Raw genomic sequence first — 23,500 nt, forward strand, 5'->3', positions numbered from 1 at the left:
AGTTCTGATTTAATTATCTAATTATATAATAGAGACTCAAGAACAAATTATTAATTCGCAATAATTTGTGTCCAATTTCATTTAGTTTTCTAATCACAAAGTGCATCAATCACAGTCAACAAGAAGTATTTGAATTGTCTTAAACTTTTCACAAAACTCCTATGGAAATTACCACATGTGTTTCTTGTTTATATGCCTGAGCTTTGCTGGGTGCTGAATGGCTGTATGCTGCTGTGTTTGTGGTATCAGTGGCCAAGTAATTAAGCAAAGTACAATTTCGTACCATTAAGTAATTTCACTCCATTCATTGACTCACCGACCGACTGGCCAACTGGCACTTTGACTCAAGGCCCCTGCTCCTCCTCCTCACTTCACTCCTCCCACATTCCCTGTTGTTGTTGTTAATTTATCGCCGGAGCAAATGGACTTTTGCCTGGGCATCAGCAGTGGGTGAGTGCATAATGCTTATAGGGACCACGCTGCGTATGGGTAATGTGTTGGCTCATTTACGTGTTCGTTTCGCTTGCTATTAAAAAGGATTTCTGGGCAGAAGAAGGCAGAAGCTTATGCTCGAACGCGGCTCCTATTTAACATGTGGTCTGTCTGTCCACCTGTTCCGACTGTCTGGTAACCGCCGCACTCCCTCCTCCTTTCGACGAAATGTCGGCCGTAAAGTATGCTACAGTAGGTCAGATGTTATCCCTTTTGCTTTCGCCCGCTCTGGGTGTGTGTGTTGTTGTGTTGTGTTTATGGTCGGTTAAGTCAGTAAGTAAATTTTAATGCTCTTTTCGGTTAGTTTATCTTTGCCTTATTAATGTCTTCGGGAAGTGGGGTTACATAGGGAAGCAATAGAGAGAGTACGGGAATAGCTTTTTCGACATGCATTTCGATGGGGATTCCGGCTGGCAAACAAACTTCTCCTTGGGCCGTTGTTGTTACAAGGAATAACAATAAAGGCACCGAGAGCCCACGTCCTGTCTGTCTGTCTGACTGCCTGGCTCTGTGTTGTTTGTCCCCACTCAGCAGGTTCCGATGCCACACAATTGGCCAAATGCCATGCCAACAAGGGAGAGAGGCCAAAGAAAAACACACAAAAATTGAAACCAGTGCCGCAACCGCCAGTTGGTAACTGCCAACTGGAAGAGTATCAACCACAGGGGCATACAGATGAAGAAACTCTGGGGCACAATGCAAATGTGGGGTTGGTTGGGAATGGAAAAGTGGAAAAGAGGCAAAAGAGGACACAGACGGCAGCCGGATTAGCCGAGTGCCCTGCATGTAAATCGGAAAGTAGTTCATGTTGATCGGCATTTGATTCGGCCTACAAATTGCCACACAATCACACGAAGGGGAAGTAGAAGACCGGCACTAGGTAAGACAATGTTGTCCAGCGTCTGCACATAAATAATGAATGCAGATGGCGAAACGGAAAAATTTATGAGCTTCGAAAATAACAGGATTCGGAAAAGCGACAAACATAAATTAAATTCCATGGCAGACAGCACAAAAGTGCTACATTTGCACAAATTAATTTAATCAAAATTGCGCCAGGGCCAGGACAAATGCTAAAAGTCAGCAGAAACTAAAAAACCGCATGGAATTCAAATCAAATTAAATTATACATCAAGACCAAGCTGCAAGCCAAAGATTTTCAATTCCAATGGAAATAACCAAATGGGAAATGGGAAATGTGGCCAGTTACTCCAATAGGGATCTGAGATCTGGCCAATCAGAGGACACAACCGTCTCCGGCAAAGTCCTTTGGCATAGCATGTGTGTGACAAGCTGATGAATAATGTCGCCCGGTTCCAGCTCGCAAACTTGCTCCTCCGGGGCACTGCGAGAGCTGGAGCTGGAGCGGGAGCTAGAGAGTTCTGCCAAAAGGGTCAGGGCTGAAACGAGGGCCAAACAAACTTCTATACATTTAAAATGTTTTTCAATAAAAGTTTATCGTACTGCAATTGTTTTTCCCCATCACCCGTTGCCCTTGTTTTCCTCGCGACTCCACTTCACCTTCAACAAGATGTCGCAGCTTCAGACTCGCTCTCCTGCACGGAGAATAAATATGTTATGCTTTCACTTGAAATTGCAGTTGGTTGTTCTACAAATGGTTTATTCATTTTACGAATTCCCATCAAATATTGATTAGAAGCTAAAGTTAGTTTGTGACTTTTAAATTGGGTTATTTACATGCCAAGTTTAGGATTCAGTTTCTTTAGAAAATAGTTAAAACAATCCCCATTAGTATGCTTAATTTCTCACTGTGCACTTCTCGACTGTCAGTTCAATTGTTTTGCACTTGAGTGGCAATTTATCTTAGCAGCGAAGAGAAAAGCAGCCGGCGACTGCTTACAATGCATTTCCGGCACGGAGCCGGAGCCGGTCTGAGTGCCACACACGAGTGCATAATCCTTTTAAATACAACTTGACTGCAACTACGACATGTCCTTGCCAAGAACTAGAATACTACAAGCACTCTGAAGGACTTTGAGCCGTCCTACACCGTGCGTAGAGCAACTTGTTGGCCGAGTTTTCCCCACCCAGTTTTCCTCTCTGCCACTGCGAAATCAGGACAATCAATTGAAATTAACATTTAATTAGGCGGAGAAACGGCAGCCGTAATCGCGGACAGTCGGCCAGAGTGAGCCCATTCGAAAAGCTATTTTACGCCAAAGGACATAAATAATTTTATGACGGAGTGCGCAGCAGAGCATAACCGGCCAGGACATAAAACGAGACAAACAATGCGAACCGAATGTCCATCCAATAAAAGGCAGTTGGCTGTGAAAAGCGGGCATTTAAAACTTGATAAGTAATTAAAAACTGGGCGTTTGTGGCGGTACTATCCCCTAGATAGGGGATATCTCCAGCAGGCCAGCACGCCAGCAGAGCCATAAAAAATATGAGTGAGGTGCGTTAGCCACCGAGCCACCGAGCAGTCACAAAGTTGTAAAGGATGAAGTTGCCATCGGGGGCAGACCGTAAAGTATGGAGCTCTGGAGCTGGCACTTGGAGCGGGAGGTGGGGCCCAACAAGGACATCGACTTGTCAGACATGGCTAAATAAAACACGAAAACTATGTGACAAAATGACACAAACGCACTGACAGGGGAGGCCCCTCTCTCCTGGCTTACACTGAGAATGTCAAGAAAATAAAAATAATAAAAGTAATGGCAACAACAAACTGTGACGTACGAATGAAAAGGAGTCCTGGATATATGTGTGTGTATATATACACTTGCAGGAGCGAGATGGGTTGCTTTGTTGTAGCAACGGGGCGAATGGAAAGCCAGCGAAAGGAGCTCGCGAACGAATTTCCCATAAAAAGTGGAAAAAATGAAAGAAAACGATGGGGCTAGAACTGGGACTCCTCCCAGGCAAACTATTAACACAGCAGCAAAGTGAGGCGGGTAGAGAGAGAGTTAAACTAGGTGAAAGCCGCACAAAACGACATCGTTGACAAAGGCAACTGGGGACGGGGTAAAGCAAAGGGGTTTTACTACAAAAAAAGGTAACGCTAAAAATGCCAAAAAGTGAGGACGTGAACGGGTTTCAAGTCTGTATATGTGTGTGTAACACACACATACACTTGCAAGGATGCCTTTTATGTGCTGGGCAGCCATTTGTAGTTTATTGTTAGGGGGTGTGTGTGGGAGTGCGCACCGTTATCACTTTGGGCCCTATGTCTATGAGCAGCAACAGCAGCCGTCGAGATGCCCATAAAATAATATTTTATGATCTGCGGTCGTTGCTCCCATCCCCCCCAAAAAAAAGGAGGATTTTCGTTTCCGAATTTGTTGCAATCGGTTGTGAGGCAAAAGCAAAACATAAAATAAAAAAAAACCTGCTAACAAATCTGGCCCCAATCCCACGAATCCCGCATCCCCGTCACCTGTACTTGAAATAAAGATCCTGGCTTAAGTCAACTGAGCTTACACGTAAGTTTCCCAAGCTCCTTGCTGCTGCTCCTTCCCTTGTCTGAAGTTTATTTTCACATTCAACCCGCTACGTGAGCGCATTTCGGAACTGAGTGTTAACAGCGAGTGCAGCCCTTAATCCCCACCCATCGCCCGCCGCCCACCACCCACCGAACTTTACTTCCCACTTACCACTCTACTTGCCGCTTCACTTGTTGTTTGCCATTTTCATTTGCTGCTCTCTTGTTTTTACCCGGCAAATATTTGCATGGCTCGCGCTTAGTCGGTGCACTCGTGCCCTGCATTTCCCGGTTGCACTTTCACCTGCATTTCCATTTTGCTTCCTGACAAAAGTGTCACCTCAAGGTTGCTTCAGTTTCCCGCTGACCCGCTCTATCAAGCACCTCGGTTTTCCCTGTTTCGAGTGGCTCCAACGGTGCGTATGCGTAATATTTAATTGCCCTGTTACTCTACGCCCATTGTCTGGTGGGTTCCCTTGGCTCTTGTAGTCATTCCGCCATTCCGTCCATAATGCCAATCAAAAGTCAATGCTATAAGCATTCAATTGTTTGCCACCGCACCCACACACAATCACGCAAGCACATACACACACAATCACGCGTCCATGCACATTCAAGGACCCACGAGGACATGATTCATCTGTATGAATTTTTACCACGCTTCCTCGTACAATTTGTACTCACTCTCTGGTTTGTAGAGAATACTTTGGGAGTGTTTGCTACTTCAGAAAGTTGGTGAATATCTTTAAATTTATAACTTTCAAGTTGGTAAATAGTTGGGAATATATTATATTTTGCTATCTCTATTATTTTGTTGATGGTTTAGCTTACTTTTCCGTTGATGAAGAAGATGAAGAATGAAGAATGTAGATTGTTAGTTGAAATTTGAATTTAAATATCATTATATTTATATATACATATCTATATCCATTTTATTTCTCATTGTAAAAACCTTCTCAAATGTTGTTTCTTTTCAATCCCATATCCCAGAACTCTGACTAATAAAAACTCTCATTGGCAAGCGTATTTCATCGTCGTTTTGCTATTGACACATCTTCAATTTCTTTTCGTCCTGTTTCACTTTACTGATTTTCCCAATCATTTTCGCGAGTGCGCCGCCGAGAACAAAGCCATCCCATTGCCGCTCCCATTTTTTCCCCCCCCTCGATTTCAACCTCTGCCGCCACTTCCGTCGCCGACATCGTGCAAACAAATGCGCATAAAAATCCATTATTTTAGCAAACACAACACGCGCACACACACTCTGGTACTCACCCTCACCCACCCTCGCCCTCACCTCTCGCCCCACGCCCTTTAACAATGGCAATGCATTGCCTTGCACAGGACGAGGGCCAGCTACAAAACCCATTTTTTGCTGTGCGCAAAATAAATATAAAAGCGTTGAAACGAAAACATTTTGGAACAATATAAAAATTGCAAAAACGAACTCTTTTTTCGGGTGTGTGCGAGGTGTCCAAGTGGCATGGGGAAAGGATGTTGCATAAGGGGAGCCTGGGAAAGGTATGGTAACTGAAAATAGGAAGGACGAGGGCCGGCGTTTATTGGCAACAGTGTTGCTATTTGTGTAAACGACTCGTAAAATTTTATGTTGAAGCTGTTTCATAGTTGTGAAGGTGGCGGGTGTTCTTTTTTTCTGCGTAATTCCCAGCCCTTGGCCTGGCCCTCAGTTAAGTTACCAACACACACGTGTTTGGGTCAGGGTTCAGGGGGATCACAGGGGGGTCAGCTGTACGCCGGATTGAGTGGCACAAAATGATTGCAAACACTGATCACCATTATGCGGGTGGGGCTGGTGCTGCTGCTGATGGTGGGTGGCCTTATCTATCCATTTCCCCGATCCTATCCAATTCCGCCCGAGCTGCGGTGCATTTTCCCCTCAATTTGTTTTGTTGTCAGTTCCAGCACAACTGACATCTATTTTATGTTGCAGCTGCATTTCAATTTACCCTCCCCGAGTGGAATACATGTAAATATTGGATATTGATTGCATTTCGCTTCGCCTGCCAACTTGTCAATGTCAACAAAGGGGGTGGCGAGCGGTGGCGGAAACGGGTAAAAAGTGCGTGATAGATCGCTCAACAATGGCGCCAGCGGAAAAGTGGAAAACTTTTATTGAAATTCATTAGTCGAGAGCTGGGGAAAAAAAAACTTTACATATTTACTTCCGCCCTGTCATATAATTTACCGTTTGTCCTTTTTTTGTATTCTGCTTTGCTGCGGATTTAATGAAGTGCAGCTGACATTTGGCTGTAATTATGAGTGGCACACTGGGGGAAAATGTGCAACTGTCACCGAGAGTACGAATATCACGTTGAAATGCAGGACACGACTACTGCCCCTCGATGTCCTGTTTGGTTGGGAAGGCACCAGAGTAAAGATTTAATTTGCTGATGAAGTTCGTTTGTCTGCAGTCCCTTCAGCTGCTGCTATGTGCCCCCCCTGAAAGCAGCTGCCTGCTATGCAAATAGACCAAATGGCAGGTCCTGTCACTGCTGCTGCTGCTGCTGCTTCTGCTCCTGGCAAATATGATCCACTGTCGATTTGGTCGAGCTGGGGTTCCAGCCAGCTAGCCATGTGTGTGCTTTGGATTCGGTGCCCCAAATTAGAAACAAATTTGTTTAATTCAATAAGAAAGTTGATTAAAAGCAATGCTGGCTAATGAGAACGGGGCATATGCAGTCGGTGAGGAGATCCAATTACTGCATTCCCCCAGATGGAAATACATTCAATATCTGCTGAGGGAATTTTTTAATTTCAAAGTTCATGGAATATGATGAAAGGCAACTTTGAAACCGAATTCGAATGAATAAGCTTCATGTTTCCCTGATTAGTTGCCATTGAGGTAGCAAAACCGCATAATTTCGTTGCTTTGCGGACGAATATCCTGCAGCATATATATTCGTACTCGTATTTCGTATATTTTCCCGAATATCGTCAGGGACACCCAAAAATTTCTGCGTGGCAGCAGGAAATGGCTTAATCTCGTTACCAACGAGTGAAAATATGGCCAGGGCAAGGGTTAAAAATTAATGACGCGTTCCGGGACCCAACACAAATGTTGTCAAAGGCATCAAAGTGCCTGCCCACACACACTCACACTCGCACACACACGCGCGGGGCGCACACTAACTCGCACTCGGTACGTGCGGAGAGCGTTTCCAATTAAGCCAATCGAGCTGCAAAAAGCAAGCCAGGAACAGGAGCAGGAGGGGCAAGGGGAAAGGGAAAAGTCCTGGGAGAAGGCATGTAATTAAAATTTAATTTGCGCCCAAAATTAGACTATGAAATTTCAATAAGGCCCGTTGGATGCTCCGCTGCGGCGAAGGAAAAGCAAATATTGTACTGCCAAAAAAAAGAAAAAAAAAGCAAAATGGTAACAAAGTAAATTAGTTAAATTTTGCAGCGAAAATCCCTTTGATTAAACGCGCCCAAAAATGGATGAAAGAGGGGACTGAAGGGTGAGGAGTGAGCCATTGGGGGGTAGAGTACACAAAGCAGAATGATTTTTAATAGCTGAGACTTGATATCAGAGCCAGAAGGTCATAATATTAGTTTGTATTCATATTACTAAATGAAAGTCCTTGAGTTTGAGTGGTATTTTAATAGCACAACTATCTATTAAACTTTTTAAAATTTAATAGATTCTATTTTGAGTACCTTTTTATGGTTGAAAAAAATCGAAGTAATTTGCAAAGGAGTAAAAGCTTCAAGCTACCAAATTCGAACTTTCGGAATTACCCAAAATACTGAATATTCCCCTTACTACTAGCCTTAATTTCGTTCAGTGCATTTCGGGCTTAAATAAATAACCAAGTGCCCTGCTTAGCAGCCAAGATACAAGACAAACATGGCGACACATGCGCTTCCGTCCGCTTTTCCCTTGGCCTCGTGGCAAGTCAGTCGGGCGCATAAATTGTCAAAACGAAGTGTTTGGATTAAGCTGGGAGTTGTGCTTGCGGTGCAGAGTAGACCGTGACCTCGCCCAGCCGCAGTGGGTAAGACTGCAACGCCCGACCAACCACCCACCCACACGCCCACCACCTGCTGGCCAATTTATTTATTCGCATTTAAAACTGATTTATGTGCGGGGCAATAGCGACAGCTTCTTCCTCCGCTTCCTCTTCGCTTTTCGGCCAGGAATAACCACGTGAGTTGCGTCTTTAATTTAGCTGCCAACCAAATCCTGAAATCCTCCCCATCCACATCCGCCTTCTAGGCAACCACGACGTTGGCCACAAATGCATTTTCAATGGAATTTCTCACTTGCTAACGTGTGTTCGAGCTCCACTTGCCTCCGAGCTGCCAGCGATTTATGTGCCACGCTTCCAACCCCTCGGGCTGTTTCGCTTAAAGTCCGACTTACCTTAAATCTGTTTTGGCACAATATAAATACCAGCATTTCCCTTCTTTTTTTTCCCCCCTGCCTCTCTGACATCTGTACGGATACCAGGCAACCGGAGCCAAAAGAAGCTTTACATGGTGCACACCCTCTCTGGGAAAATCTGTTATCGCATTAACAATTTCCTACTAATTTCGACGCACAGACAGCAGGGTCGCTTGGTGGCGATGGGGGGAATCCAGTAAATATAATTAAATTGCGTGCAAAACTAACCACCTCTTGGGGGGAGAGAAAGTGTGGCATAGAATGATGTACGCTTAATACTCTTACCAGCGAATAAAATTTGATAAGACTAAATAATTCCAATTTCGGTGGCTTTTAAATACAATTTGAAACAACATTTAAAATGTTTTAAATATATATTTAAAGTATATTTTAGGTAATATTACACATGTGACATACAGTGAGTGTGCTCTTAGGAAAGAGTGTAACACATGGGCATAATAATTTCATTAGGAAGCAACCAAGCCCGGCAACAAAAATCAGGAACATAGAAGCCTTAATATATCCCACTTGTATTTAAGTAATTATGCCACAAAAAGTCCCTGAAGTGTGGCAGTACAACCTATACATGAGCTGTGAGTGTGTGTTTTTGTGTCTGCTTTAATATTTGCTTTGTCATTTATTCACAAAAATCTTCAATATATTTATATATATATATATAAAAGGTATTAAGCATGTTATTTATGTTGCCGTTGGCATTTCACAAAGCGAACTAAGCCGCTTCCAGACTGAGAGGGAAACGGTTGGGGGAGGATCCTTACAAGGACATTTGTGGGCACGCAACAATGCTGAGGTGGGTATCGAGGGTTGAGATGGCCACGGCCTCGACTTAAGTCCTTGCACATCAACTCAATTGATGACCCTTTGGCAGTTTAACTGCCTCAACATCGCTTAATGTGCACTCCATCAACATAAATCACTCATACGTCACGTTAAACACGCTCAAACTTCAAATGACGTGTATTTAACCGGGGGACTGGGGGAGAGAGACACTGGGCCATGGCCATAAATTAATTAAGCCTGGCCCACCGTCGCTCTCTCGAAGGTCCAAGTTCGCGGCTCTACCGCCCCCTTTGAGCTGCAATTAAACTGTAAAAGCGAAAAGCGAAAAGCGAACGGACCGCCAGCGATGGCGGCAACAGCAAATTACAACCATTTACAATTAATTTGAACAACACGCTGCCATGCAAATGGCGTGCCATGGCTCATAACTTCCAATGGCCAACGAAACACACATACATACACACACCCCACGACGCACTCCTTTTTCGAGCCATTAAAAAAGGACGAAGCCAAAAAGGCAAGCAACGTGCAAATACTCAATTAGCATATCAATAAATCAAGGAAAGAGTGTCGGTGGAGCCACGCCCCCCTCCGCCCTTCCCTCTGCACGCGTACCGTAATCAAAATTTAGTTAACAACGCCAAACAATTTATTAACTCACTGTGAGCCACGGGGTGCGACCTTGAGGCGGCCATCGTGACGTATACGTAATCTGATGGCGTGCCAACGCAATTAATCAAGACGTCCTGCGGCTGATCCGTATTGGATTGCACTTTTGTCAGCGAAACACATGAATGTTTCATAGAGAGCGGGTTTTTTTTCTGCACCGAGGTGTTCACGGAAGCGTCAAAAACGCCACTTAATAATTAATGTCACTCACTGTGCTTAATTAAGTCTATTTTGTATTGTGAAATGTTGCGACTCATTTGAAGCAAAGTTTGGGAATCAGTTGATTTTGAAATGTCACACCATACGCTGGTTCTATTTCTGTTTGTAAGTCAAAGAAATATATATAGCTATTGATCAAGGATATATAAGAATTCCTATCCTAGCTATTGCTCTACTTCTATACATTGATAAACTGCCAAATTGACTGCAAGTCGGAGAGAAAGAAAGCCGCAGTACGTAACAAAAATCTAGTCAAGGCTACTACTAACACGTATGCCAGTAGGACCTATCCATCAAATGCTGTCAATTAACACGTCCCAGTTTGGACAAAGGATTAACCGAGTGCCGGAGGTCCCTTAACTTGCCCAATCATCGAAAATTCAACTTTGCCGAACTCTACACGATCAATATGGTAAGCAGAGAAGAAGAAATCGACCCTGATAGTAAACCATCTCCAAAATAGTGCATCGAGGAGTGCAACTACATCAGTTCCGGCTACATTGAAGTCGATCCACCTTATCGATTAGATCTGGCCAACATCCGGATCAATCTGAAGACCATCATGCCACAGCCGCAGCTGGAATCGATTCCCTTCATGGTGGATGCGTACAACAAATGCGAAATATTTCGATCGCTGCACGGTGGTCGGTTCACTCTGCACCTGCCCGATATCGATTTCATCGAGGAATCCTGCAATCCCTTCGCCCAGCAGCTCACCATCTGTGTGCGAATCCACGCGATGCAAAAATGTCCTGGTCGGTTTTACGTGGACAGCGCGGAATGCCGATTGGCAAGGGATTATTTCACCCAGTGCGTTGGTGATATCGAAGCGAATCTCGCTTAGAAATCCGGCTGGAACGTGCGAGGGAGAGTTCATGGAGTGTGCTGTGAAAACTTCAACTCTGACTCCACAAAAAAAAAATAGATAAAAATAAAGTAAAAAGTCATAAAAGTCATAGATGAAATATGGCAATTCGACTGCATGTCCTTGGTGCGGGCAATTCTGCTCCTGGCTGCAGTGTCACAACTGCAAATTGAATCACACTCACATACACACACAAGGACTTCCTCGCATGTCAATGTCCTCTGCTGAGTTTGCATAACTTCGTCTGCTGCTGCTGCAAGTCCTGGCCATGTCCTCCCCATCAGTCCGCCTCGCTCCTTTTAACTTGTTAGTTTTTTGGCACTTTTTTTTAACACATTCACATTACATCTAACTAAAACCAGGGTATGCTTAGCCTACGGCCAACTTGGCATTGAGCCTCCTTAAATGGTTTAAAATTAAATCGGAATATAGCATATAATAATTGTGGATTCCTTTCTTTCTATTGTCATAATTTAAAGTATAAACTCTGATAGATTAAGCTTTGTAATTATAACTGACCCTCTTTAATTATTACTTAATCCTTCATTTAATAATCCTAAATTTTGTGTAGTAAAAAGTAGAAACCATTCGATCCTGTCTCACTGGCATCTCTCTAGTCAAGTCAGCAGCAAAAGTTGCTGTTATATATAACACGTCTGTCGGTCTGTCTTCGGGTGGTTTCACTGTGTTCCATTTTTTTTGTCGGTGTCGCAGGACATGTTATGCAACTGGAATAAAGGAGCAAAATTTATGTGCTAGCTGGAGGACTGTGCCAGCTCCTCCACTCTGCCCTGCGATGCCAATGTGTCTGGCTTTGCAGCGTCAGGTTAAACTGGATTTATGTCCTTTAAGACATGCAGTCTCAGCCTGTTTTCTTAAAACAATTAACGTATTACGGGGCTTCTCTTTGCTTTCGCTCTTACTCTCTCTCTCTCTCTCCTTCCCTGATGCTGCCAAATCCTTCTGGGCTTCGTGTTTGTTTCTCCGCCGTGGAGTGGAGTGGGTCCTGTCCTGATTTGCATTTCCTGCCGACTCGAGAAGCTCGAGACTGGCAAGGAGGCAACCGGAGGCCCCGGACTGACAATCAAAGGACTTTGGCTTGCCTTGGCATTTTTCTTTAATTACGCCCTCGAGTCAAATTAAAAGCAAATGATAGTTGTCTTCTTTCTGCTGTATCCATCCTTTCCCGGCTACCAGCTCCTTCGCTCGTTCTCTGCGGCTCTCCAGGATCTTCCCGTTTACTTAGTCAAATCAAAGCTTTCAAGAAAATTGTTTTCCCCTTCTTTCTGATGGTCAAACTGCTGACCAAGGACCAAGTCGTTCACACACACATCTCCCAGTTACATGGAGACTGCTTTGTTAGCTGCACGATGTCCTCGAGTGCACTCCAGTCGAAGCTGGAGAGCTTGAGGTTTTTGCGGCAAATAATTTGTGTAATTAAGTGACCACCAACTGCCGCCCCTCCCACTTAATTGCTTATTTGTGTAGCTAATTAGTTGGGTATTGCCAACAAACATGAGATGGCCGTTATCCTGCCATTCTGCAGGATGCTCGATGCTGTGCGAGGCGGGAGTGGCTCAATTCACCGGGCTCACTTTTTTGCCACTTCCATTTGAGGATGTCGTCTAGCACTCGTAATTAAAAAAGATCCATAAAAGCGACGCGAGCAGACACAAAAAGCGAGGCACGTGTGTGTGTTCGTCCTCCGTCCCCGTCCCCGTCCCCCGAAGGCTTTCTGCCTGGTAGTCTGCATAATTCAGTCTGTATCCTGCACCACCACAGCACCACCGTTCATAACAAGCTGGCGACGGGATTGGCGTGGTGCAATCAAAATTATTATAATTGCGACGCGTTCGCCATTGTGCGACAACAATGACTTCCGCTTCCGTGCTGAAATTCGCCTGCGCACAGTGTCTGTGCCAGCGTCAGTGTCCTGCGTGCCATGTACTCACTCGGTGCATTGTTTTCCATGGTGAAGCGGCGCATTAAGTGCCTGCAAAAGACGCGCAACAAAGTGAACAGAGCCCCGGGGATGAGACGGAGTTCTCACTGAGAGATGGGAACAACGTGCTCAAGTCCTGGCCAAGTTCGGTGAGCCGGGAAGGGGGTTTTTCGAATGGGACACGTTTTATAGAATAGAACCCGTTAGCATATTAGAGTGCTGCCAACAAGCTGAGCTTAGCTTTTCACTCCGAAACTGTGCTCGTTGGTGGAATCTGCTGGAAATTGCTGCAAGTGCATCTAACCAATCAATCGAGAGACCACTCAATCAGCAGCCAAGTCAAACTTCGTCAAGGCCCCCTAATGAAATAATTCAATTTGCGTTAGCCTTTGGTATGATTATGATTATTATTATTATTACAAACTCTGATTATCAACATTACAGTTCGGACAGTCAAGTCAGGAGGTATTAATTTGGACAAAGTGACTGGTCCCAGGCTCAGGCAAATTCTCGGCACGCCTGTGATTGGTGGCCAATCAATGGAAGTGCCAGGCACACGCAACGTGCAATTTAATCAGTTTAATTAATAAGCAAAGTCGATGGTCGAGGGCTGGCCGGGAAATTGTCCGTCATTGTTTGTCATGACCCATAATCAGTAGGCTGAATGGTAGTCCTGATTGCCGCTGCAACAAAGTTGAACTTTCGCTTCTACTTATGTCTTGGCAATAGGTCCCTTTTTAATTGGCTTATTTATGCCTCACGAATGGCTCCTATATTTGTCCGTCCGATTTATCTAAATGAATTGTTAGTGCCGCATATTTGTCACAATTTCGATAGGGATCCCTATCGTCCAATCGCAATCCTGGCGTGGTCAGACCGCTTTCCGCTCCTAATTGCCTCGCATGCGACAGGTTAAGGGAATAAGCCTGCCGTGGAAAAACCCCCTCTTTTTGCATATTTAGGCAGCTCGGAAAACACTCGACTCTATTCGGGATCTGGAATGGATTTAAAGGGCAACCCCTAGTTTCGTGATCGATGGCCATAGACATTAATGGTGCTAAGTGGGCCATAAAGGCGAATGAAACTTTGCGACGACTGCAGTTGAAGGCGGTCCTACATATTATATAAAAATTACATACATAAATTCGAGTGGCCACTTGACTGCCATATGAATCCACCCGGCTCGAGTGGGGCTCTCAGACGCAAATAATACAATGGAAGCGAGTACAATGCGATAAATCAGCTCCACTGCCTGCCACTGCTACAAATAAATGCATAAACTTTGAGTGTCAAACAACAGGGCCAAGTCAGAGTGGGAAATGTGGCAGGAGTGGCAAGAGTGGCAAATGGGGCAGCAGCAGGGGCAAGCAGGTTGAACGGTTCCAAGCCATTTCGCGTGCCAGTCAATGAGCTATGAAAATATGAAAAATGTAAACGGCAAAACGTGTCGTTCATTGTCTATCCAGTATGGTGACATCTGAAGAGGGATTTTGTTTGCTAGTTTACAAATCACTTTCCATACGAGTCATCAGACTGGACAGGCGTTACGCATACGCAACGTTGGCCCAAGACTAAACCCGAATTGCTCAAAGCTTTCAAGGGTGTTTTGCAAACTTATGAAATAATACAAGCACGCATCGATTTAACCTTAACAAAGGCCGATACGGGAGACACGAAGTCTGGCAGAAATCTGTTGAATATCAAATAACAATCACTTGGCAAGCTAAATATGTCATTATATCTAAGTAGGCGGTCGGTCGACTTGGGGTTGGGTGGTGCGAGAGCATTGGCGAAAGCAAAAAGCTCAGCACATGCGAACATGCGAGGCAAAAGAAACGATTGGAATGGGGATTTTCCCGGGAAACTGGGACCGGTATGCCTGTTTGTCGGGGATATCCTTTTTTTCGCCTTTGCTGCCTCCTTTCGTCGCCAGTTTTTATAATCCTCACAGCTCACAGCTTGTATGTTTGCTTAGCACCTTCTAAGGGATAGAAGGCGGCGGATGGGTCGATGATGCGGAACAGGTTTAAAAAGTTTAAGCCAGAGAATCCTGTTGTTGTGGCTGGCTCTCCTTTTTTCCCTTTTCTCCGTTTGCTGTTGTTGCTCTTGGGCGCTTTATATAATACATTTGGCAAAAATTTACAAATCATCTTGCATATTTGATTTGCATACAAGATTTTTCATCGCAATTGCCAATACCTTGCCCGGGATATATCCATCCTCCCTGCTGTTTGTGTGCATGTCCTTGAGCTCGTTTTGTATATCGCCGAATGGCACAAGAGATTCGCAAATTGCTTTCATTGATTGCCGACAAAGGCCAAGTGAGTGAGGTGAATGGGGAATACCCTGGGCGGAGTAGGTGTGTGTGTGAATCCCTCGACTGCCGCTGGGAATTTGTTCTTAAATTTTCCACAGCTTCTGTGCCTGTGCAGAGCTAAGCGACTGAGGAAGGAAAAAACCTCCGCACCACGTTGCGTATGAGTAATGCCGCCAAGCCCAAACAGCATTTTATAACTGACCAGATGCTAAGAGCCGGACCGCGACCAGTCGACCTCGTGGACCCTTTGGACCCACTAGACCCAGCATCGCTCCTTTTCCCCTGGCCATTTGTCGTTTGTTGCGTGCCGTGGACGTCTACGTGAAATTATTACGCTGCAATGCATCATCAAAAGTAAACAGCAGCAGCAGCAGAAGGGAAAGCTGCTCGGCACTAGACAGCCGGAGGAATGACGGAGCGGGGACGGTATACCAAAATGTGCGTCTGACATATTCGAGAGCGTCGAGAGCCGGAAAAGCGGAAAAGTGGAAAGTGGAGAGCAATGGGCGGAGCGGGTGGACTATAAATTTCAACTGGCACACGCAGCGAAGGAGAAAACGAACACTGAAAAATGTATTTAAACAAGGCATTCAAAACATTTAACCGCTAAACAATTGAAAATTCGCAACATCAATGAAAATCGTACCCTCGACAAAGCAAAACAGCTTAAAATAATAAAACTCAATAGGCACGTAAATCGATTTAAAGCGCCAATAAATTGTAGAGACTGTAAATATGCAATCAGAATCAAGGCTATTATAATTCTTACTTCCTGTGAGGTCTTGTAGCTAAAAATGAGAAGAATATATAATATAACAAGCTATCTTTTCTAAAATTTAAAACCTACATGGATAACTACAAGGCAGTTATCGTGCCATGCAGGGTATCTTCGAAACCCATCAAACAAGATAGCTGGCAGCCAGCGAAAAACAGGATTGTAGACATGCCACTAGAGTAATTGTTATCCTGGCTGGCTGTGCACAGACACGTAAGCTCTCAGAACCTGTAGAGAGAGAGAGAGGGACGAGAAGGAGGCCAGAAAAGAGTGGACGGAGCCGGGACACAGGACCTGGCTAAACAACAACGCCACTTCACGGCACGAGCCAAACAGCAGGAGCACAAGCTGGAGGAGGAGCAGCCGGAGCAGTAAGAGCTGAAACAATCCTGTAAGCAGCACTCAGCGGCACGCACTTGAAGCTGCGGACCCGGGAATCCCGGAGCAGGACTCGCAGGCAGCTAAAACTGCAATCGCAGCTGGCTACAGATCCTTGTCTGTTTGCCTTGGCCAAAAGGGGCGTCGGCAAAGTTTCCCGCCTCCCCTCTTTTTGCGGTTCAAATTTCCTTTTCTCCTGCTTATTTATTTTTAATATTTTTTATTTACCATGCAAATAGGCTTCTCTCTATTTTATTTACTTTTGCCGCTGCTCGAGCATTGCTTTATTTTTATTCGCCAGCGGTTTTTTTTTTTTTGGCGGGGGCAAGTCTCTTTACATTTCAATGCGTTTCAATTAAGTGGAGCGGCTCTTGTTTGGTCACGCAGAAATTAAGCAGCCCCGCTCAGTGTTTCAAGTTTAGGCCTCACAAATCACCACTTAAAATGCAGCGGCAATTGTTCTCAGGTATCTGAATGCGGCACGCTCGTCTGTGTAATTGAAATACAAAGCCAATTTATACAAGCCCGATAAAAGCGTAACCAAAGGCAGCAAAGTGGCAATCCCGCCAATCACGCGTAATAAATCATTGCGTGAGCGAATGTTTTCCGTGCACCCATACGCATACTTTTAGGGAGTTTTGCGGAAAAGCGGCCAACTCGGAAAATCGACGGTAACTCGACGGACTAACGGCAGTCACGTGTGGCCAACGCACGCAATCGAACGAACCAATGCTATTTTTTTTGTAGCCATCGTCGTCCTTATGCCCCAAGCACGCATGAAAAGCACAAGTTGACACCCAAACAAAAGCCGAAAAGCGGCGGTGGCCCATTGTGAGCGATGACAAGTACGGACTGGCTCCGCAAACAGCAATTAAAAAGCCAAAAGGCTTCAATTAATCCTTGACCTCCTGCCATCGAAGAAAAAGTAAAGCAATGCTATCAAAGCCATGACCCTTTTGCCCAACTGACTGCCTTAAGCTGGCCGAAATATAGGAGAAAATTTAAGAATAAATAGGTAAACTTTGAGCAAGGACTTTTCACCTGAAGAGTGAATAAATATTTATAGAGTTGGCCTATGCATGTCCATTAAGAGTATTTGTATTTACAAATAAACAAGACTCTTGTTTCAGCATAACCTATTTTAAATATAAATAAAAAGAATATATCTCTATGAATGAAAGTTAGTTTTCAGAGTTTCAAAGTTCATTTAGTTTGAATTTCATATTGAATATTTAAATAAATAAGTTATATTAGTTACTTGAACTTGAAGAAAGCGTAAACCAGGACTATGTAATCATACATTTGCTTATCTAATTAAATGTCGTATATCCGATGAGGACATTTCATGACGTCCTAACGAACATAAGTCTTATCCCCCAAGTAGTTTGTTCGGAGTGGAATTTGTGAGAAGGTCCTTACTCACGGCGCCCTTATCATTAGGCAACCCAAAGTTGTGGGCCACGCCTTCCGCGACCCACGGGGGCCCACATCCATTATCTTGAGCAAGCAGCGCGTGTAATTTTCCACCTGTAATTGGTGTAATTGAGTGCAAGTGCGGAGAAAATATTCAACATGCCAGCAATTAACATAAATTCTCCGCAGCGCGTACAAAAAAAAGAGGAAAATAAAATAAAAAAGGAAAGGCGACGCCGCCAAATGATAATGAAAGAAGCACCCCACCCATAACACTCACACTGGGGGTAAAGTAAAGATAAGCAAATGGCCGCCATCCTGCGAAGCGTTCATAATTGCCCGCGTTGTCAGAGTGTGTGTGTGTGTGTGTGCTGGTGTGCGAGTGTGCGGGTGTGAGGGCGTGACAAATGCAGCGAGTGATTTTATAGAAGGGTTACGGAATGGTAGCATACTTACATGCGCAGCGGAAGTAGTTTATGTTAATGACAGACCAACCCAACCCGACCCAGCATTTTCCATTTCCCATTTTCCACTTTTCCACTTCCCCATTCTCTTCCGTTCTTTGGCAAGTGTCTAACCGCCACATTTCTTTCTTGCAGGAACCGAGTCCTTCCAGCGCTTCTCGGAGCAGCCCAAGTATACGGAGGTGAATCCCGCCCAGGATACGCTGCTCACATGCAAAGTTATCGACAAGCGCGGCACGTGCTCCTGGCAGAAGGATAACAAGGTAATTATAACGGCTCACTGTGCCCATCCATCGATGGCCCTAGTTTATAAACATTTTGATTAAACTCATAACTTGGCCAAAAGTCTCGCCAAACACCAAATAGCCACATACTAGGACACGCACACCGACGTGTCCTGGCCTGGCCGACAGCAAACTCATATCATATGCGTGGCGCGTCCTGCGGTTCAATTAAGTGTTGTTCTTTTTGGCCTCCACATGTGGCGAGCGTAATTTACACCCTGGCCGGGACGAGTCAATAATGAAAGTTGCCCCCTGAACAACAGGGGACAAGGGGGACACGGGGACAAGGAATAGGCATCAGGAGTCACAGGACATGGGTACAGGACCCCAGACAGCATTTCTTTGTTCGCCGTTGATTAGAACGCTGGCCGGCGCAACTTTTAATCGAAAGTGCGTGACAGGAGCGGACTGGGAGGGAGCGGGGAGCAGGCGCAGGAGCAGGGGCTCCTCAATTGGATTTCATGCCAGCGCAAACATGAAAATACTGTTAGGCCCCCTTCCTCTACAGAACGCGAGAGTGTTTGCCAGTCGATTCTGACGAAAAAAAAAAATACAAAAGAAAAACAAATACATTTTGTTTGTTTTAATTAATTTACTTTCTGCTGTAATTCCATTGGCCACTTTTTGATACGGCGTGACATTTCTTTTAAATTCCCTGTTGCTCTTTTGCTTTTCATGTTAAATCCCAAACCAGTATCAGTATAAAATTTTTTATTAAAATAAATGCAGGGGGTTTTTAGGTTAAAAGATCTATTTGCTAAGCCAATTTATGTATATTTTTTGATATTACAAAAAAAAAATTCTACGTTGACATATAGTAAATTCCCAGAGGTTTATAAAAATATATATTTTTATAGCTTTTATTTTGCCCAGAACCAATTTCCATGAGTTAATTGAATAATGTGAGCTTAAAATATATTTTTTTGACATTTCTAAAAATAAGATTTAATTCACTCTTCATTTTATAATAAAGTAATTACTAATTCGTTTTAAGAAAAAATGGTTTTTTTAAACCATTTCAGTATTTATTTAAAGTGAGTTTCTATTTAGTTTAATAGGCAAAGTTAAAGGTCTTTGGTCACCTTGAATTAGAAGTCCATTTGTGGTCATTGGTTATGGTTATTGTGGAGCATGTTGTGGCTCGTCCTGCCTTCTGTGACTTCGTTTGCATACCAATCCAAAGTGCCTCATTATGGATCAGCTCCGGCCGCTGGCAAGGGAATTTCCCTTCGTTGCCGTTTGTTATTCATGGCAATTGTGTGCGTTTGAAGCATAACTTTTATTTGCCAAACTCTCCAGCTCCGCGGTGTCTCCGCTACCCACTTGTTGTGGTAGTTTCTTATGCAAATGCACCCGGTGGCGGTGCCGGATGTGGATGTGGATGCGGATGTGGGGGTTGGGTCCAGGACGACGCCATTGTATGACAAAAATCAGAAAGCATTTCAAATGTCCCTTTTCATATGCTGCGCATCGCAGGCTCTCGCTCTTTGCATCACATACTTAAATGTTTACATGCTTTGTGTCTCCACTCGAACGAGTCGAAGCAGGACGCAGGACGCAGGACGAGGGACAGGACACACTACATTTGCATGCATCGAGCGTTCCACACACAGACACTCGCATGCTGATGTTGCTGTTTCGGGTTTCATTTAAAATTCTTCTTATTTTTGCATACTTACTCCGATGGCTCTGACTCTGGTTCTGTCCGTGTGCGCTTAACGTTTCCCAATTTCCTCCTCCATTTGGGTATATGTATATAGTTCTGTCCATATATTTTACGTGTAGTTATCATAAGAGGAGACATTTCGAAGCGGTTGTCCCACAAAAAAAAAGAATATACATGTATATAAAGCGAGTTGGTATGGAGCCTGTGTCCATTGCCGAGCTGCATTCTAATTTGGCCAAAACATTTTTGGGAGGGAAAAAATTGTCTATTCCGTCCGTGCCTCACTCTCTCTCTCTTATCCTGTGTGTCTGTTTTCTTTGCAGTGCACTTGCCGATAATTTCAAAGCAAAGTATGATATCAACAACAATCCTTCCTTTCTGCTTTCCCTCCTGCATATATGACCAAGCTCAGCCATTTGAATAAATGTAATTTTTGGGCGCCGCACTCTTTTATCCAGGCAAACAAAACGAAACTCAACGATGCGGAGCATGCCGAGGCCCAAACTCCGGTCCCGGCAGATCCATCCTTCGATATACATAGCTGCCTGCAGCATGTAGCATGCAGCATGCAACTTGGAGTCTGAGGGAATGCTGAGAATTATGCCGATACGAATATCGATTCGAGAATGTTTTGGCAGCATCAACAGCAGCATCAATGGGCCAGAGCCAAATATTTGTTCCATTTGGTTTTTTTATCAACCAGCTGAAATTGTTTTTCTGGCAGTTTGGCAGGTCTTGGTCCTTCTCCTCCATTCAGCTTCTATCTTTGTTGGTCCTCTGAATTTAACCCACGCTGGCCCAGGGTCGGTAAAATCAAATGAAATAATATCTGGCATGCCAGCCGCAAGCTGTTTAATAAAGCCAAGATATACAGGATCTTATCTCAAGGTGGTCTGGCTTCATATTGTCACATTTTACGAGCAAAATTTAAAATCGGTATGGTTTTGGGTTCAAGTTTCCTTTCAAATAAATTCGAATGTTGGGGAAAGGCAGTAAATGCTGTGTTGCAATTAATTTAACCCATTACACCACGGACAACGCAGACAACAGCAGTCAAAGCCGAAATGCAATTAGACGGCTCTTATTCAGGCACTGCGACAGGACGGGGAGGAGGCGGGGTCTGGACCCTGTTTTCCCATAAATACTTAAATGCGAACGCTGCCACGCTCAGAGATCACTAATTGTAATTTAATTTCCAATTAGCAAACAAACTAATGCCAATTTGCAGACAGAAGCGACTGCGGAACGACGACTCGAATTGGAGTTAAATGACACGTAGTGGTGGGCGAGTCGGGCAGCTGTGGGCGGGGCTGTCCGCCCGACTCCTCTGTGTGTCCGGTGTGTCGGGTGTCCACTTGTCTGTGTGTATGTTTGGACAAATCGGAGACCAAATTAGACGCCCGACTGCATCGAAAAGTTAAACATGCTAAACATGTCGTCGACGACGCCCAGTTCATTTCAACGCCATCAGCATCATCGTTTCCATCTCCATCTCCATTTCATATCCTTGCCTTCGATTCGAATTGCACACAGGAAAATAACCCTGAATCCGATTTCGTAACCGATTAAATTATTCAAAGCTACCTCAATTTGATATCTAATTAAATTATTCAAGTACTTTTGATTGTTCAATGTAATCCAAACATTTCTCTATTAATTAATCTATATTAGTTTTTTTCTCCATGTGTAACTAACTGAATCTATTCCTCCATCCTCCCAGCCCGTTGGCATCTATACGAAGAAATACGAATGGGCCTCACGTCTGCCGACGGGCGACAATGGGAATGTCCTGCATCTGGACCTCCATCCGCCGCCAGTGCAAATAGGCGGCGACTGCTCGTTGTGGATACGCTCCGCCACGCTAGACTTCGACGACGGTCTGTGGGAGTGCCAGGTGACGGCCAGTGACTTTACCACCCAGGACGCTCTCACCAGTCAGCCGGTGCGCCTCGTCGTACGTGGTGAGTAGTAGCCAAGAGTGTCATGCAAAGTGCCCTCAATGCACTCCATGTTCGAATCCAGAGTCCTAATGACCAAGGACATTCTTTCCCCTTTTGCTTTTAGTGGCGCCACAGCGGCCTAGGATCGAGTACGAGGCGGTACACGTGCCGCCGGGACACAACATTACCGCAGACGCCGGCGCCGTGGCGACGGTCAAGTGCGTCTCCCATTACGGCAATCCGCCGGCCACCCTCAAATGGTATTTGGGTAAGTCTCCAGCTGAAGGACATCCGAAAAAATGTCGAAGTTTACCTTAAATTTAAGGATTAACAACGGATTGAAAGTCTTTAAAGATATTTACAAAATCAAAAGAATTAACTAAAGATTAGTGAAGGATATTATTTGAATAATTTAAGTTCACTAAAGAATAGTTTCGTAATTATAAATTTAAGTTTTTGTATTTTACAATTGTTTTTTTCGAGTGCCGGATGGGCCCCCCGTCATCCATTTAATTGCAGTTGTTATCCGTTAATTAATTTCGACTTCTCCCCCTCTCACACTCTCCCACAGGCGACCAGGAGATTTCCCCCTTGCACCCGCAGATGAATGCCACCGAGCCGGATAATCCGCGCACCTGGTCGGCCACCTCGGTGGTGCAGGTGTCCGCGATGCGAGAGCGCCACGGAGACATGCTGCGGTGTGTCGCCCACCATGAGTCCTACCAGGCTAAATCCGTAATGGTGGATGCCCGCCTGGATGTGAAATGTGAGTGATACTGGGTCTAAAGATGGGCAAACTCTGATATAGCTGCATCCTTGCAACGCCCTGATCCTGGCGTCGAAGTGCCATCATTTGATTTGGCTCAAAGCAAACCAAGGAGCAGGCAATCAGAGACCCAGTCTGAATCCAAACCAGCACCCGAATCTGAGACAGATGCAGGGCTGTAACAATTAAATTAACAACAATTTGCTGTAATTTCCTGTTTTGCTGAGCAATTCAGAAGTCGACTTGTCCCAGAGGACGTGGCCAGGAGCCAGGCAGGACTTGTGCCCGGGCTTGTTGACTCTGTCTGCTCTGCAATATTGCTATTGCCATTTGCTGCTGTTTGTGCTTCTGTTTCGGTTGCTATTTCTGCCTCAGTTCCTATTGATGCTTTTTTGCTTTTGTTTTGCCTAACCATGTTGAACGTCTCCGTTTCTGCTCCTGCCTTCCAGACGCGCCAAGCATCCGTCTAATTGGCTCGCCGGAAATCGACTTGGAGGAGGACAAGGACGCGCTCGTCCTGCGCTGCGTGGCCGATGCCAATCCGCCGGCCAGCATCGTCTGGCGGCGAGCCGGTCGCTCTGAGATTGCCAGCTTGCAGGTGAGCTTAGCCACGAACCCCGGTCTTGTTTATGTTGCTCCCAGGCCCCCTCCCGCTCCCC

General features: G+C 44.8%; 2 protein-coding genes and 1 long non-coding RNA gene across 7 annotated transcripts in view; 2 read left to right on the forward strand and 1 right to left on the reverse strand.

The window, feature by feature from the left end:
• LOC110177225 (irregular chiasm C-roughest protein) overlaps window positions 1-23,500 on the forward strand; it is a 108,638-nt gene that overhangs the window by 50,737 nt on the left and 34,401 nt on the right. For all 5 annotated transcript variants that reach the window (XM_086826253.1, XM_020943846.2, XM_086826250.1 and 2 more), the window contains exons 3-7: window positions 18,321-18,448; window positions 21,856-22,096; window positions 22,200-22,343; window positions 22,647-22,841; window positions 23,291-23,439. In XM_086826253.1, the coding sequence (XP_086682379.1) occupies window positions 18,321-18,448; window positions 21,856-22,096; window positions 22,200-22,343; window positions 22,647-22,841; window positions 23,291-23,439 (857 nt within the window). The remainder of the gene's footprint in view (window positions 1-18,320; window positions 18,449-21,855; window positions 22,097-22,199; window positions 22,344-22,646; window positions 22,842-23,290; window positions 23,440-23,500) is intronic.
• LOC147644560 (uncharacterized) overlaps window positions 1-23,500 on the reverse strand; it is a 93,250-nt gene that overhangs the window by 34,112 nt on the left and 35,638 nt on the right. The gene's annotated exons all lie outside the window — the stretch shown is intronic.
• Obp85a (Odorant-binding protein 85a) lies at window positions 1,796-10,875 on the forward strand. Its single transcript, XM_086826256.1, has 3 exons — window positions 1,796-1,885; window positions 10,315-10,443; window positions 10,495-10,875. Exons 1-3 carry the CDS (start codon window positions 1,796-1,798, stop codon window positions 10,873-10,875), a joined length of 600 nt encoding a protein of 199 aa, XP_086682382.1.

Source organism: Drosophila serrata, unplaced genomic scaffold, assembly GCF_035046125.1.
Source record: "Drosophila serrata isolate PLE 108 unplaced genomic scaffold, ASM3504612v1 contig_156, whole genome shotgun sequence".
Taxonomy (NCBI): domain Eukaryota; kingdom Metazoa; phylum Arthropoda; class Insecta; order Diptera; family Drosophilidae; genus Drosophila; species Drosophila serrata.

Bases quoted from the DNA above. Each gene is read 5' to 3' on its own strand.
- Obp85a (XM_086826256.1), top strand. From the start codon at position 1,796: ATGTCGCCCGGTTCCAGCTCGCAAACTTGCTCCTCCGGGGCACTGCGA. The intron at 1,886-10,314 runs GTCAGGGCTGAA...GTATGCCAGTAG, and splicing joins TAGAGAGTTCTGCCAAAAGG to GACCTATCCATCAAATGCTG. The intron at 10,444-10,494 runs GTAAGCAGAGAA...TCTCCAAAATAG, and splicing joins AACTCTACACGATCAATATG to TGCATCGAGGAGTGCAACTA.